The following is a 16,642-nucleotide window of genomic DNA, read 5'->3' as shown; positions in this document are numbered from 1 at the left end:
ACCTCTGGCTTTCTTGCCCACAAGGGCACATTGCTGGCTCATGGTCATCCTGTTGCCCACCAGGAGTCCCAAGTCTTTTTCCATAGAGCTGCTTTCCAGCAGGTCAGTCCCTAATTTGTGTTGATGCACAGCATTATTCCTCTCTAGGTGCAGGACCCTACACTTGCCCTTGTTCAAGTTCATGAGGTTACCCTCTGCCCAAGTCTCCAGCTTGCCCAAGTCACACTGGATGGTGGCACAGCCTTCTGGTGTGTCAGCCATCCCTCCCAGTTTTGTGTCATCAGCAAACCTGCTGAGGGCACACTATGCCTTCATCCAGGTCACTGATGAATACAGTGAACAGGACTGGAACCAGTGCTGATCCCAGGGGGGCACCACTTGTTATGGACATCCAACCCTCTGAGCTCTTTCAGATCAATTCACCCCACACTTCCTAAGCTTGCCTGGGAGGATGCTGTGGGAGAGAGCATGAAAAGTCTTGCTGTAGTCAAGGTAGACAGTGTCCCCCCTCGTCTATCCACCCAGTCATGCACTCAGAGAAGGCTAACAGATTGGTCAGCTATGATTTCCCCTTGGTGAATCTGTGTTGGCTGCTTTTGATAACCTTCTTTTCCTCTACCTGCTTTGAGAGGACACCCAGAACAAGCTGTTCCATCATCTTTCCAGGGATGGAGATGAGGCTGACTGGCCTGTAGTTTTCTGGGTCTTCTGTCTTGCTCTTTTGGAAGACTGCAGTGACACTGGCTTTCCTCCAGCCTCAGCCTTCAGGCACTCTGCCTGTTCTTCAGGACCTTTCAGAGATGATGGAGAGCAGTCCAGCACTGTTGCTTTATGATGACACAAACAACCTTAAATATCACTCTGCTTACATGAAGATGATTCAGGAATGGCCAGTTAGAACAGGTTTAATGCTGAACTTCAAAAGACATCATGTTTAGTTTTCATCACAAATTCTTCTGGCAGAACCATCGACTCTGAATCAAAGCAAAAGGCTCTCCAGAGCCAAAGAAAACTTACAGCACATGGGGTTCTGAACCACTGCTTAATGGAAACAGTGGTTTCTGATAAGCCTGCAACAAACACTCCCAGGTGGTAATGAGACTGCTGGCCCCACACTTCCAACAATGAAACAAGGATTTCAATGCCTCAATTCTTCCTGCTGTCAGCTCTGTTTTTTTTATTACTCCTGTCACTTTACACAAGACAAACCTCATTTCTTCTTGGCTCCCAGCAAAACCAAGCATTTCTTTGGAGCTCTCAATCATTATCAAAATTCATAGGTCAGCTCCTTAAGGAAGCCAATTTGTATTTCCTTTCAATGGACGTGAAGATCCATTTCTACAACCCTAGGAAGAGCTGACTAGCAGACTGAGAGGTACTCAAGCAGGAACATTCATGTGAAAGAACTGAAAATGCTTTTCAGAAGCCAGTATCTTCTGTTGCCTTAAGTACAAGAATCATAGTTTTTCATTTAGATCATTCCATTCTTCTGCCAATTACCTCTGAGATTCAACCTCAAACAGCAGCACTGCATTAAAATTTCAGTTTCTTCATAAACAAACCAAGGAAGCCTTGCTAAACTGCAAAAGAACTTTATTTGCTCCCACAGTCACAATGTACCGATTGCCACCTTCTGGGAAGAATTTTCCAAGCCAGAGTAACAGAAGCAGTGACCTGCAGCCTCCTCCAGAAAGTATCACATACTGTCAGCAAGGCAAAGGCTGCCTGCTCACAAGGTACTGCCTTCAGATGGCAAAGCAGATTTCACACCAACAGAGCTTTTCTGTAGTCTACCCTTGAGAGAACCTGAGTAGATCTCTAGTCTAGTACTCAAGTGCAGCTTGAAGAGGACCACAGCAAGACAATATAAACAGGCTCTGCTCCTGCTTGCAGAGTATCAGATGAAACCTTGTGACTGCATGTATCAGTTTTGGTTTGAGGTGAGGGTGAAACCAAGACCAACTATACAAAGTCATGGTACAAACAGGACGGAGAGAAGGAGGAAGGGGTGAACAGGCTGGGAAGCACTGCCAGAAAGAGTACTTAGAGAGAATTCAGATGTACAGGCTTGTCTGTAAAGCTTGGGGGAAAGAATTATACACCTTGAAGTGCAGGCAAATGACTTCAGCATATTATGAGACACTCCTGCTTGAGAACTATACACATTCTTGTGTTACACTGTGTAGGAGCATGTATTTGTGTAACATCACGTTTACAAAATATACATGTAAGAGCATTTGTTCTTTCATGTTCTCTCCACGTACCTGGTCGCAGACTCTCAGCCAAAAGGAAACAAAAGGCAATTCTAGCTTTGAAAGTGATGAATGAAGGTTACACTGCTGAATGTTTCTCACTACCTTACCCTTTGAGCTTGTCTCAACCAAAACAAACACCACACAACAAGGCAGACAAATCGCAGGCTGTTCCCAATTCCTTCTGGACCACAAGGCACACCATTAGCTTCACACAGAGAACTTCAGAACTGCAAGCAGCAAACATCTGCTAAATGTATTCCAGTAGGTTAGCTCTAACTATTGCTCAAATTCTTAGCCATCGCTGTGTCTCCCCATTTTTCAAGACTAGTTTCACTGTCAACCTGATAACAAGACCCTGCTACACTTTCCTTAGTTTCACAGAAGCTACTGTGTTCCTGCTTTTGGAGGTTATATTCCCACCACAGAAGCTTTACCAGTTGTGAACAAAAGCCCTGTGGTGCACTGGCAGCTGCAGCTTTGGAAAATTACAGCCAGCTCTGCATCTCCTCTTCGTATTTCTGAGGGTCAATAAAAGGTTTGTCAATGGACCGGATCATCAGCTCACCACAGTACACACACTCGGCTGCCACAATGTCATCAATGTCAGCTTTGAGCTGTTCCCGGCTCTGCTGCCCCTTCCCCAAGCTAATGGTATCCGCGTCCTTGGGACGGTGGTGGCTCTTGGAAGGCTGACTGGTAACTGCCAGCTTCTTCTGAAGATCTTCAAGTTTTGCCTGCTTATAGGCAGGGAGGTTTGGGAAAACTGCTTGGAGGAGGCAGTCATAGTGAAACATGTGCCCACAGAGGAAAAGGTAAAAAGGGCGGTTTAGAAGCGGAAAATCGCAAGCAGCACATTTCTCCTGAGGCTCCACAGAGCCATACTTATTTCTCATCTCCTGGATGTCCTCTCGGATTCTCTTGGCACTCTGCGTGGCTTCCTCCATCTCCCTTTTCAGCTCCTCAATGTGTTTGTTGTAGTCCTCCAGGGAGTTACAGATTGCCTCCTTGAAATGGTCAATAGTGACGAAGTCTGGAAAGAAGGGGAGGATGTCTTCGATCTTCAGCAGGGCACAGCTGGAGAGGCAGGCCATTGCCTTCTTCACATCCTTCTCTTCCTGAACAACATGGCGAGCAATCTTCAACCACAGCTTCTTCCGCAGCTCCTCGTCATCTTCAGGGAGATCTGCACAGGACTTTGCAAGATCAACATCCACCTACAAGTTGGAAAGCCATGGAAACCGAGTTAAGCTTCCCTCTCTGGCTATCCACCATTCAACTTCAGAGCCTCCTGTCCATTATAGAAGGCAGCAATAGAAGGCCTCTCTTGCCACCTCATTGCCTAGGCCTGCTCCTTGTTTACACATCAAACACCTCTCCTCTGGTATTCCTCCTCAGAGACTTGTTTGTGACCCAAACAGAACGCTACAGTTCAGCACTGCAGTAAGGGCAAATCCATGTTACAGTACCTTTGCTGGCCACATTTCAGCAAAGACACAGCAATGCAAGAGAAAAATAAAACCAACGTCTCCTTAAGGGCCAGATTAAGCTGACAAAGGCATTCTCTGGTAATTATCACAGCTAGGGACAGGAATTAAGAATCTTGTAAAATGGCTAGACATAAATGCAGATATGTTAAAGGTATTCTGTGTTAGAGACTAGGCTTAGACAGATGGCACTCGTCCTTGTATCGCCATGCCCCTACCCCCAATTATAGTCTGTCACACTCAGCTCTCTACTTAACAGGCTTCTGTGCTTCTGCAGTTGTTTTAAGTGAGACAACTCTTTCTCCCCAGACTCAGCTGCACAGCTCCTGTACTGAGGAGTCTGTCCAACTCCCCTCAGTGCTCAGCTGTTCAGGATAACTTGAAGAAACCAGACTCCCTATAAATGGTTGCACACAGGCAGGGACACACACACACACATACCTGCAAGGCGAGATCCACAGCCTCCTCATACAGTTCCATCACTTTGTAAATGTGGACGCAGGCGTGGTGGTGGCCGTGCTCCGCGCACAGCCGCAAGGCATACTTCAGGTCATAGTGGATCCGGTTTGGGTTGGTTCCTGCCTGCTCCAGGTATGACAGCAACGAGTCCGGCCGACACAAAGCGTAGAGAGACAACAGGTAGTTGTGAATGGCTTCCTGGGTCTCCTCCAACTGATAGACACAGAACTCCATATACCTAATGGCCTCATTGATCTGCTGTGTGCTGGCACTCTGGCTATAGTTAACAAGGGCTGGAATGAGGTTCCTGGCATCCAGTCTAGAACCCATAGAAATCCAAGCATCAACTACCTTCTTAGGAATATGCTGGATAAGGACTGGAGAGAACTTGTAGAACAGCTTCTCATCTCTGTGCCTGGACAGCACATTTAGAGCTTCGTCATACTCATCGTGCTGGCAGTGATGAGCTACTACACGCTCGTAGTCCTGCATGATGACTGCAAAGTAGACCATGTGTTCGGTATCCCCGTGGCTTGCCAACAGCTCATAGATAGAGGCCCGGTTATTAAACAGACAGTCTTTGTTCTTGGGGCTGCTCAGGAAGGTGCGGAACTTCTCCCGTGTATCCAGGTAGAGGTTTCGCTGCGAGGGATCTCCTTCCAGTACACCTAGCCAGTTCAGGTACAGCTCCGTTAACCACGTGGTCAGCAACGTGGTCTGTGTCTTCTCAGAAGGCTTTAGGTTACTTAGCTTCTTAAGCAGAAACTCCATCAGGGCCTCTTCTTGCTTGGCTTCAATGAACTTAAGAGCAATTTCTTCAAAGTAGTTCTGGGTCAGCGCGTAACATTTGGCACTGTCTAGATACCTCTTGTTCTGGAAGCAGTGCTCTGCCTCCTTTGCCAGCACAATATCTAGGCACTCTGGACGGTCTTTACAATACTCTTTGGCTAAATCAAATTTGTTCATGTTCATATACATCTTCCACACATCTCTAGACTCCCGCTGGACGTGGTAGCGGAACACTACTTTCTCAGTGTGGATCCATATCTGCTGGACCATGGGATCTTTGATCATGCGTGTCAGCAAGCCAAACTTCTCCAGGAACAGGTCTTGGAAAACAACCTGCCCATTCAGAGTGCACACAGCCTTCACCCGGTCAGGCAGCAGCAAGAGGAAGTGGAACTGAGTAAGCACAATGGATATTGGCTTGTTCACAGTTATGTCAATATCTGAAGGGTAAACCCAGACTCGTTCATCGCTCAGAATCGAATCAGGTCGGCTGTAATCCAAGGTACCATACAAAACACCATTCCCCATCATCCAGGCAAAGGAGCGGGGATTGGAGCGCAGTTTCGGGGTGTAAAAGGCTATCTCACTGAAGCCCAAGTTGGCCGGAAACTCCCGGAAGCTGGGCAGGTGGTCAGCATGCATAGCAAAGATGGAGCTGAAGCCTTGCTGCTCAGTCCCTTCAGGTACTTTGCCAACAAACTGGAATAGTCTCTTTCGAGTGGTGGCCATAATAAAAAATTTCCCTTCTAGCCCTCGTTCAATCTCCAAGCAGCAGACCGGGGCCGGTCCCGATTCCTCCTCCAGAGTGTAGACCTGTCGGAAGTACTGGTCGGGATTAGTGCTGAAGAGGCTTCCCTCGCTGACAGAGATTTCAGCCTCATAGATCTGCCCCTGGGCTGTCCCCACCAGAATAGGCCCAGTGTTGGTCTCTGAGCCGAGGAATTTGTTCCAGCCCACACTTTCTATCAGGTGGCCTTTCCAGCGGGAGAGTGCTCGCACTTTCTGAACACTTCTGTTCAGGTAAAGGCATTCGCTGGTGTTCAGAGCAATCAGGAGGTGAGAGCCTGCCAGCAGGAGAGGGGCATGGGAAGAAGGAGAGAACAAATTAAGCCTGTGCCCAAGCAAGCCAAGTTCCTGAGGTTTCTAATCTTCACATTTAATAAGCTCTGATATCAACACACTTAACCCAAGACTTTCTCAGGCACTCATAGGAATGTGGGGGATTTCCACACTGGATTAAGACAGCAGTCCACATGTTGCAAATCTAAATGACTAGACCCAGATGCTCCAGCAAGCAGCTACTACTCTATTTTAATGGGTGTTCTAAGGATAAACAGTTCCCAGAGCTCTCTGCTAGCCCTGGCAGCTGGTGACAGGTATGAGCATCTCTTCCCAAACATTTGGGTCATTTCTTAAAATCAGCCAAGCCTGCAGTGAGCTGCAGGTGTTTTAGGGTTTATATAAATACACACAGCAGAGGCTGACTGCAAATATGCCCTTCTGCTGGTTTGAGCAGCCTTGCTCAGAACAGCCCAGCTGCACAGGTTCGTTTCAGACAGTCCAGAAGCAGCAGCATGCACACAACAAGCCTCATGCAGTTCAGATGCAGCAATATACACACACCAAGCCAGTGTTTTTGTTACAGCGCAGGCACAAGTCAGCAGGCAGGGACCTTGGGCAATGGACCCCTGCCCACTAAAGAACCACCACTTCTTACAGCACAGGAAGAGAACTGCCTCACCAGCGCTTGTTATGCACATTCAATTGCATCTGCTGCCAAGCACTCTGTAAATATAGGTACTGCACTGCCTCACCTGTGTGGTCCAAAAACATCTTGTAGACTTTGGCTTCATCTTTGCGTCCCAGCTCCACCTGATTAGGTTCATCTGGCTTCCCAAGATCAATCCTGCAAAGAGAAACCATGAAAGCATGCTTCCAAAAAGTTCATGTAGGCGTAATTGCTTTCTGTTTTCCATGCTGAGTTCATGACTTCTTATCCAGTTTGGAACTGTAAGTTCTTTGACAACTTAAAAAAAAAAGGCAGGGGAAAGCAAGCAATAACTTGAAGGCCTCTGGCAACATTACCTGAGAAGAGTGTCTTTCCCAAGGCTCATACAGAGCTGGTTAGAGGAGACCACCAAGCTGTTAATTTTCTCAGGAGGAGCAAAATCAATCCTTTGCTTGTTAAATATTGGTGTTTCCTTCTCCAGCCGTGCATTTACATATCCTGGTGAAAGAACACAAATATTTAAAGCCAATAGGAGACAGAACCCCACAACCACCATCCCACACTGAAACAAGATCTAACCTAAAAACCTAGGAGTGCTGTCTGCTCTGTGTGTAACTGAAAAGGGAGTATGCTCTATGTAGCATGAACACAGAGAGCAGCACTCGTAGGTGTGTACAGCAGGGAAGATGAGCAGCAAATACGCGTTACTGTTTTACCACAGAACTGTATACCTGTCACAAGAATTCGAAGGCACACAGAATTACAGGGGAAGCCACAAAACTGCCACACAGAGTGCATGAAAAGCTGTAAATGACAGTAGAATCAAAGTAATTTTTTTTTCCTTGGTTGGCAGTTTGTTTATTCAAGACAGAAAAGAACAGCTGGCATCACATAAGACACAAAGAGGGCTCTGGTTTGACACTCCCATACAAGCTACCCAAGTGACCACTGTGCTTTTAATTAAAAGCTATCTCTCTCTTATTCCATGCTGGGATTGAATGAGCTACCATACTTGATATCCACCATTGAGCTAGTTTGAAGCAGGCTAGAATGTTTTGGTGAGAAAAAGTAGATAATTTAGCTGTCCAACTGAGTTAGCTGGGGTACCTTCTAAAGTGTGGGGGGGCGGGTAACAGCCAAACCACCACAACCATTCACAAACTAAAGCCATAGTGGGTTTTATTGCATTCACATAGTCTAATAGACTTCTTTCAAAGATCAAATCTGCTATTTGCTGCAGGAAACATAGCTGAAGTCACAGCGATGCTTCCACCATAACCCTGCTCCACCAACCACAACACTCCCAACTGCAAGTTTCCAGCTGCCCCTGTAAAGCACATGAACTACTTATTAGAGCCCAAACAACCACTAGGACCTGGGGTTGGTTCAGCAGTCACCAGTCTCAGCATAATTTTTTTCCTGAGACAAAAGAAATGATCAGTTTACTGCTTCATGGCAAATTCCAGGATGGATCCAGATTACCCTAATCCTCAGATTCTTTCATGAGCCATGCCTGAATACTAAGAAATGCCTAGTCAAGATTCTGATGGCTGAAGTTTGACAAGACATGGCCACCTCACAGGACACATGCTATGTTCTTGAGCCAAATCAAATAAATCTGACCAATCAATGAACTGAAAGAGAGAGCAAGTGACTATAATTCAATATTCAGCTAGTCAGTCTAGTCACAGCCAGCTTGGGAAATGTAGCATCCACAGGAAGCCATGTTGAAGGACTGTTTAGGAAGGAAATCCATGTGGGAAAGGGAAAGAATGGAAAGGTAAGGCCTGACTTGAGGCAAGTGACATGCTTCTGGAGAAATATGTTAAAATAACTAACTAAAATTTAGAAATCTACCATTTCAAAAACCTCGTGATCTTGAGTGCAGATGGGCAAAGCACAAGATGCAGTTCAAAATCCTGCCTTTGGCTATGCCAAAGGCAAAAGCCCAGCCACTGGCAAGCAGTCAGCAAATTTTTAAGATAGGTGAACCTGTGACACCATGCACAGCACAGAGAAGCACCATGGTAGATTTAGTTTTTACTGCAGATGAGCAGAGCTCTGCAACCAAACACATGAGACTTGCAGAGACCATGCCATTCTATTCCTAAATGTGGAGAGTACCCATGTGCTTTTCCTATGAGGAAGCAAAGAAACCTAAAGAACTGAGATACACCAGTGAGCTGCAAAATAAGGAGGCATTCATGTAAACCCCAAACCAAGTGATACTTGTTAGTAAAGTCCTGGAACATGTATGCATCCACAAACACATCTATCACAAACTGTCATCCATATCTGTCCCACGAGACAAGTTTTCCCAGTGGCTCAACTCCCCATATGCATGAAGTGCTACACAACCCTCTGACAAAGAAAAGAGCAGACAATCTCAGTTTAACCACATTGCCTTAAGTTAGAAAGCAAGACAGGTTGATACACTGCCAGGGTAGCCCATCTGCCTCAGTCCATATGCAAGTGAAGGACTTCTAAAGCAAGCAGATCCATGCAACAGCCTGGACAGGAATATTAAAACCAAAAGAGATAGAAGCTTAAGGCCATTCATGGTCAAAGTAGCTAACTAGGAGTATACAAACATAAAGTCAAAAGAAACTTGAAGATTGTATCTCAGAGGCAAAAGACTGCTTCCATCCTAAAGAGCATAGGTCCTACACTCCAGACCACTTCAAGGCACACTCAGCACCTATAACCTCTTGCAAATTACCCGGGAAAACTAATTTCAGCCCTGTTGCTGCTGAAAAAGCCACTGCAGTATTGGGAAGCAGTCTGCTAACACTACAAATCCTTTAACTGCCTGTTCCACCAATGCCTTCTCCATGTGTCTGCCTCACCGCTAGATCTGCTACAGGAACTCAGAGGGATGTTTTAGAGGAAAGACGCACATGCTGGAACAGACAAAGCAACCACAGTCTGAGTAGGCATCCTTTTGCTAAGCACATTTTCTTACACATTCATCCACATCTTAAACATTCTCCATTTATGCAAATGTGTGTCCCTTTATTCCCAGTTAAGCAAAACAGATGTTCTTCATTTCAGATTAGGGAGCTGCAATGCCATGGTTTAAATGTGCTGGTATGCACGGTGGTTCAAAACACACAGACAAAGCTCCCAGGCTGCAGATTCACATGATGGCTCAGCTAACCAATAAATGCAATTGCACATTTATATAGAGAGTGAGAAAGGATTACTCTTGATGGGAACAACCTTCACACCACTGGATGGCCAAGTCACATTCAGTCAGGCTATCTTAATTTTTTTTCAGGTTGCCACCAGGCCAAACAAGAATGACAGAGACAGCAAGAAAACCCAATTTTGTGGGGTACTCCAAATTCCTTTCTTCTCCCCCCCACCCCCACGTTTTTGAAGGTGGCATGAAAACTGCTTCCTCTCCGTCGCCTTGCAGGCTTGAAGGGGGAAGAGCAAAAGGTACCTTTATGCAGGTGGGCTAACTCAAGTGGAAGTCTGTGCTGGATCGGGCTGGTGGTTGGCTGGGTTTTTGCCCCAGTATAAAATGGTAGATGGACACTTTGTCTAGAAAAGGATAAATAGAGCAAGGGAGAACAGGAAGAAGTTCCTGCCTTGAGAGTTCCCCACCTTGAAACAGCTCCCGCCTTGACAGAGTGCCTGACAGGACAGGTTCCTGCCGTGACAGAATTGCCTTTTTGACCATCCCCGCTTTTGGACGGCTCCTACCTTTTTGCACGGCTTTTGATTTTACACCCTCCCTGCTTTTGGACAGTTCTCCCAACTTTTGCTCCATTCTGTGCAAAGCCCTGGGGTCCCTTGAGAGAGCTGCTGGTGACACCTGGAATGGCTCTCTCGGACCATATCAGCAGCCAACTTCCCGACTGCCTTCTGAGCTGGGAAGACACTAACAGTTTGGCTCTCCCCTGGTACTGTTAAGGCAGCATCGTTCCACAATCACCCACTCGTGGAAGAAATGCTCAAAACATTTCCGAGTTCAGCAGCTCTGCCACTTGCCTTGGGAATCTGCCACGTGGACATACGCTATTGGGTACTGCCTGCAGCAACAGAAGGCTGCTTCCGCAGAGGAATCCAGCAAGGATCAATGTCAAATACCTATCTCACCTCCCTGAATAAGACTCGCTCTTTCCTTAACCTTCTGCCCAGCCTGATTGATAATAGGCTAAAGTTGTGTTTATAGCTTAGCCTTTTCCATTTTCTGACTTCCTCAATCTCTGAATTTACCTATAACATCCTCTTTGAAGAAATTCCTGATTGAATTGATCTGCAAATAAATCTTAAACTAATTTTTGTATACAGTTTAGGAGGAGGGTGTTCAGGAAAATAAAATAATTCTATTTTTTATACTTCCTGACTTGGCCACGTTAATTCCCTGCCTCCACAACACCCAAACGCAGGAAGCAAAGGGAACAGAAGATGCCTATACACAGGGAGGGAGTTAGAGTTGGGGTAGGCTGTTTCATGTTGGGGTTTTTATTTAATTCATAGAATCATAGAATCAACCAGGTTGGAAGAGACCTCCAAGATCATCCAGTCCAACCTATCCCCCAGCCCTATCCAGTCAACTAGACCATGGCACTAAGTGCCTCATCCAGTCTTTTCCCGAACACCTCCAGGGACAGTGACTCCACCACCTCCCTGGGCAGCCCATTCCAATGCCAATCACTCTCTCGGGAAGAACTTCCTCCTAACATCCAGCCTATACTTCCCCTGGCACAACTTGAGACTGTGTCCCCTTGTTCTATTGCTGGTTGTCTCGGAGAAGAGACCAACCCCACCTGGCTACAGCCTCCCTTCAGGTGGTTGTAGACAGCAATGAGGTTACCCCTGAGCCTCCTCTTCTCCAGGCTAAATACCCCCAGCTCCCTCAGCCTCTCCTCATAGGGTTCAGTCACAGTTCAAGCCAGTGAATTGGTCTCCAGCATTCTGGACTCTTTAAGACTGTACCCATTACAATTATAATTGTAGGAGCATATACACTAACTTGAGGATTTTAATTAGCATCCATCACAGAAGGATGTACTCCATAACATGCAGGATTCTATACAAAGGAGATGCCTGTTTTATAACATGTATTCCTTGCAAACACTTCCCTCCTTTACCCTGGCCCCAGTGTCCCTCCTTCTGTTCAGGTGAGATTCTACTGAAGTATTTCCCACCCTGAGTTCTGGGCAAATCTGCTTTTAATCTGCCCAAAAAAATCTAAGCTTATCAACATCAGCCAAGTCCAGTGGGCCAAAGGTTTTTTCATGCTGGGACTGCAGTGCTTAAAGTTTACAAATGCAGTAGTACTTTAGGCTGGCCACAAAGACACTGCTTGGTTATCTACACCTTTAAACAAGTACAGGGAACAACTAACGGTAACAGAGAATTTTCCAATCAAACCTTAAGGACTGCTTTCAGAAAATTAAGTTTCTTTCCAAAATCAATTTGCTTAAACTTCAGATTGCCACAACTTCTACCAGCCCATGTTTTGTTCAAAATCATAGAATGGTTTAGGTTGGAAGAGACCTCAAAGATCATCTAGGTCCAACCCCCTGCCATAGGTAGGGACACCTCCCTCTAGAACAGGTGCTCAAGGCCTCATCCAACTTAGTCTTGAGTACTTCCAGAGAGAAAGCATCCACAACCTCCATAGGCAACCTGTTCCAGTGTCTCACCACCATCACTGTAAAGAACTTTTTCCTAACATCTAGTTTAAATCTCCCCTCTGTGAGTTTAAACCCTTGTCCTGCCACTACAAGACCTTGTAAATAGTCCCTCCCCAGCCCCCCTGTAGGCCCCCTTCAGATACTGGAAGGCTACTACAAGGTCTCCTCAAAGCCTTCTCTTCTCCAGGCTGAAGAGCCCCAAATCTTATCATAGAATAGAATAGAATCATAGAATCAACCAAGTTGGAAGAGACCTCCAAGATCATCCAGTCCAACCTATCCCCCAGCCCTAGCCAGTCAACCAGACCATGGCACTAAGTGCCTCATCCAGTCTTCAACACCTCCAGGGACGGTGCCTCCACCACCTCCCTGGGTAGCCCATTCCAATGCCAATCACTCTCTCTGTGAAGAACTTCCTCCTAATATCCAGCCTATACTTTCCGTGGCACAACCTGAGACTGTGTCCCCTTGTTCTGTTACTGGTTGCCTGGGAGAAGAGGCCAACCCCCACCTGTAGCCTGTCCTCATAGGAGAGCTGCTCCAGCCCTCTGAGCATCTTTGCGGCCCTCCTCTGGACTCGCTCTAACAATTCCATGTCTTTCCCATGTTGGGGTCTCCAGAACTGCACAGAGTACTCCAGGTGGGGTCTGATTAGAGCAGAGTAAAAGGGGAGAATGTCCTCCCTTGCCCTGCTGGCCACACTTCTCTTGATGCAGCCCAGGACACTGTTGCTGTCTGGGCTGCTCATGCACATTGCAGGCTCATGTTGAGCTTTTCATCACCCCAGACCCCCAGGTCCTTTTCCTCAGGGCTGCTCTCAGCCATTCACCACCCAGCCTGGATTTGTGCTTGGTGCTGTGCCAACCCAGGTGCAGGACCTTACACTTGGCCTTGTTGAATTTCATGAGGTTGGCCTGGTCCCACCTCTCCAGCCTGTCCAGGCCCCTCTGGATAGTATCCTTGCCCTCTATCAAGTCGAGTGTGTCACACAACTTGGTGTCATCTGCAAACTTGCTGAGGGTGCACTCGATTCCTCTGTCCCTATCACTGGCAAAGATGTTAAACAGCACTGGTGCCAGCACTAACCCCTGAGGAACGCCACTTGGCACTGGTCTCTAGGTGGACACCATGCCCTTGATCATCACTCTCTGTATGCGACCATCCAGCCAATTCCTTATCCAGTGACTGGTCTACCCATCACATCTGTGTTTTTCCAGTTTGGTGACCAGGATGTCATGTGGGATGGAATCAAAATCACCAACGGGGGCTGATTTCAGAGTAAACAAAATTGTGATTGAGCTGTGCTTTTGCAATTAAATAGTTTCCCAAACTCCCTTTGCCAGCATCAGTTGCCAGCAAACAAGTAGATTTCTCAACTCTAAGACAGTTATCACTGGGGACAGTGTTGCAGCAATGAAAAAGAAAAGCTGAGCCCTTCAAAATGTATTCTCAGCAACATGGATTTTCCCAACACCCATCCAGGACACTTTTCTTTATCTAACATTACACATCAAAATGACTATGCATGTTAAAACAAACACAAGGTAATTCTGTCTGTGTTTATACTCAAAAATACACCTAGTGTGACACAATTCATCAATTCTTACAACACACATAAACCTCAATACCTGGCGTCCCTAAAGCTTAAAAATGTGCAACGTTACACACAGAAAAAGCTTGAAAGAATGTGCCCATGCATTTCCAACCTTGTAACTAAAATGTCAGCTCTGCAGAGCAGCTGGTGCTGCCATGACAATGCCAGGTAGAGCAGAATCCTCTCATAACCTATATTTCCTTGCCACACTCAACAAGTGTTGTGAGGAGACACCTAACAGTTATTGAACTGAATGTTTAATTTATTATGGAACATACTTGCCATTTGTTTGCTTTCCCTTACATGAACGAAGCAACTGACTGGTCATCACACTGTTACTTTCCATTGATTCTGCACTTCTCTGAATAGGAAAGTATCACAAAGCTTCACAGTTTAATAGCGACACAGCCTGCTCTCCTGGTAACCTCCTTCAGCAGTAACCTTGCCATCATGTAGCCAACCTAAGAGAATCACTCTAAGAACTGAAGTCTTTGCTAAACTGTCTCTGGGTTAGGAAACCAACCCCACGGAGGTACAGCTGCCCACAGCCAGGAAGTATACTCTGACATTTGGGTTCTCTAGAAAAGAGGGTGGGAGGGAAGGGAAGCAGGCTGCTGAGATGTTCTCAGACAACTGCCACAGCTCTGACTCGAATAGTACCGAGGTGTGGTTGTAATTTGTGACTGTGTAGGCATACCATTTCATGTACACGTGTTTCCACCACACACCACTCATGGCACTGGGGCTACGGCCTTATGAAGCCCTTCCACGGAGAGCCAGCACCCAAACTTTGCTAAGACGACCTGCATCACCTCTGAGTTTCATCAGGAATTGAGCATCTCCTGTGTCAAAACATTTCAGCCAGCAAATGGACAAACAAACCGCCGATGAGCGTCACCTACCCAACGATACACCTTTCCCTGGAAGCATTCCCCACAGCCTGACGCGCCCTGCTCCCCACACCTCCCCAGACTAACGAGTTACCCCCTCTCAGCAGGAAAAAACACAGCGGGACTCCCCATACACCGCAGGCCCCGCCAAGCAGCCAAAGGTGCCAGCAGGCTACCAGAATGACAGACACCAGGCCTAGTCTTCCACTACGGGGGTCACGACGTGCTGTAACCGCCGCGCCGCGCCCGGGGGCTCAGCCAGGCCGGGCAGAGGGGTGTGTGGGCGCCGCCGCACACCTACCGGAGTGTGGGATGCCCACGCTGGCGCGGCTCTGCTGCACGGAGGCGGAGCGGTACAGGGAATCCTCGTACTCGTCCAGGATGGAGGCCATGGCCGCCCACGGTCACCGGCGCCGCAGGCCCGCGCCCGCCGCTTCCGCCTGCGCTCAGCTGACCCGCCTCACGTGGCCGCACGGCACGCACTGCGCCTGCGCCGGGCCCGCCAGGGGGCAGCGGCCGCCGCGCTTCCGCTAGGGGGCGCTGCTGGGCTGCAGAGCTGGCGGCCGCCGCGCCCCAGCTAGGGGGCGCTGCTGGGCTGGAGAGCTGGCGGCCGCCGCGCTCCAGCTAGGGGGCGCTGCTGGGCTGGAGAGCTGGCGGCCGCCGCGCTCCAGCTAGGGGGCGCTGCTGGGCTGCAGAGCTGGCGGCCGCCGCGCTTCCGCTAGGGGGCGCTGCTGGGCTGCAGAGCTGGCGGCCGCCGCTGGGGCGTGCTGTCCGTAGCCGTGCTCCGAACACGGCTAACCCGCACCTGCGCCTGCTGCCAGACCGTGGGCTGCGCGCAAACGCCGCAGGTCTCGTAGGTTTAGCGCACTTGTGTGCCCCCCACGCCGCTGCCCTCCTGTTTGCAGCCGTGTACGTGCCTGGTGAGCACATCATCGCTGGCGCTGGAAACTGTTAACCAGTTTTAATTACCTTGGGCAGCTTGTGCCAGCTCTGCAATTTAATCACATCCCTATTGCCTGTAACCAACAAGAGTCCTTGCATCCTAATGTCTGGAGTCACCGAAGCACAGAACTGTCAGTGCCCGAAGGGACTACAAAGATCTTCCAGTTCCAAACCCCACTCCTCCATGGGCTCCTCACATTATATCAGGTGTCTGCACATACATCTGTCCTTAACTAATGGAGTGTCCTTCACAACCAGAGAAAACCAATTAATATGGTCCAGGAGCTGGCAAATGATGATCTAACTTCTGACTCTACAATGAAAAGGAATTCAAAAGTTTATAAACGAAGTTCAAGCCTGAAAAACTATCAGAGGCCCTAGTGACAGCCATTCTAGCTGGAAGAGCCCTGCCCAGAATAAAGCCCTCGCCCTCCGAGGGTGTGCAGTGAATTTAAGAGAAGCTGGACCTTTAATGTGGAGCAAATAGGAAACTGACCAATGGATAGTTACTAGGTGTTGACATAAGGTGTATGAATGTCCACCATGAATTTTAGCTGGTGGGCCAGACTCGTGGGAATCCCCCTAGCACCCAAGTTCTTTACTCTTAAAGAAATGCCTGCTCTTTAATGCAAAACACAGCATTAAGGAGTCCGATTCCTGGTTTTGGTGACTCTGGGGCTGTTTATTTGTCCTAGTTCAGCAAATACAGTTTTTTCCAGTGACTCTGCTGACTGCAACCAGAAATGGACTGTTTTGAAATGCTCCTGTGAAAACTCCTGTGCTGTGTCTCACTTGAGTGGTGAAATATTTGCTTTGCTGCTAAGGTTGTCATTGTGGCATGGCATATGG

At 47.7% G+C, this 16,642-nt stretch overlaps 1 protein-coding gene across 1 annotated transcript; it reads right to left on the bottom strand.

Annotated features, from left to right (window-relative positions):
• Positions 1–1,576: 1,576 nt before the first annotated feature.
• Positions 1,577–15,301, bottom strand: VPS18 (VPS18 core subunit of CORVET and HOPS complexes). The gene is made up of 5 exons (XM_064145801.1): positions 15,153–15,301; positions 7,073–7,214; positions 6,802–6,893; positions 4,181–6,051; positions 1,577–3,469 (listed from the first exon to the last, which is right to left on the bottom strand). The coding sequence occupies exons 1-5, from the start codon at positions 15,241–15,243 to the stop codon at positions 2,741–2,743; spliced, it is 2,925 nt and encodes a 974-aa protein (XP_064001871.1). The 5' UTR covers positions 15,244–15,301; the 3' UTR covers positions 1,577–2,740.
• Between the last annotated feature and the right edge of the window lie 1,341 nt (positions 15,302–16,642).

This window comes from Pogoniulus pusillus, chromosome 1, assembly GCF_015220805.1.
Source record: "Pogoniulus pusillus isolate bPogPus1 chromosome 1, bPogPus1.pri, whole genome shotgun sequence".
Classification (NCBI taxonomy): Eukaryota; Metazoa; Chordata; class Aves; order Piciformes; family Lybiidae; genus Pogoniulus; species Pogoniulus pusillus.
The sequence above is the reverse complement of the archived record's forward strand: the minus strand, read 5'-3'. Positions and strand labels throughout refer to the sequence as shown.

What these genes read in the sequence shown, in the direction of transcription:
- VPS18 (XM_064145801.1), bottom strand. Translation starts at nt 15,243, where the DNA reads ATGGCCTCCATCCTGGACGAGTACGAGGATTCCCTGTACCGCTCCGCC. An exon ending in CGTGGGCATCCCACACTCCG is followed by an intron (nt 7,215 to 15,152) that starts GTAGGTGTGCGG and finishes TTCTTTCACCAG; the next exon opens with GATATGTAAATGCACGGCTG. An exon ending in CTGTGGATCTCGCCTTGCAG is followed by an intron (nt 3,470 to 4,180) that starts GTATGTGTGTGT and finishes TCCAACTTGTAG; the next exon opens with GTGGATGTTGATCTTGCAAA.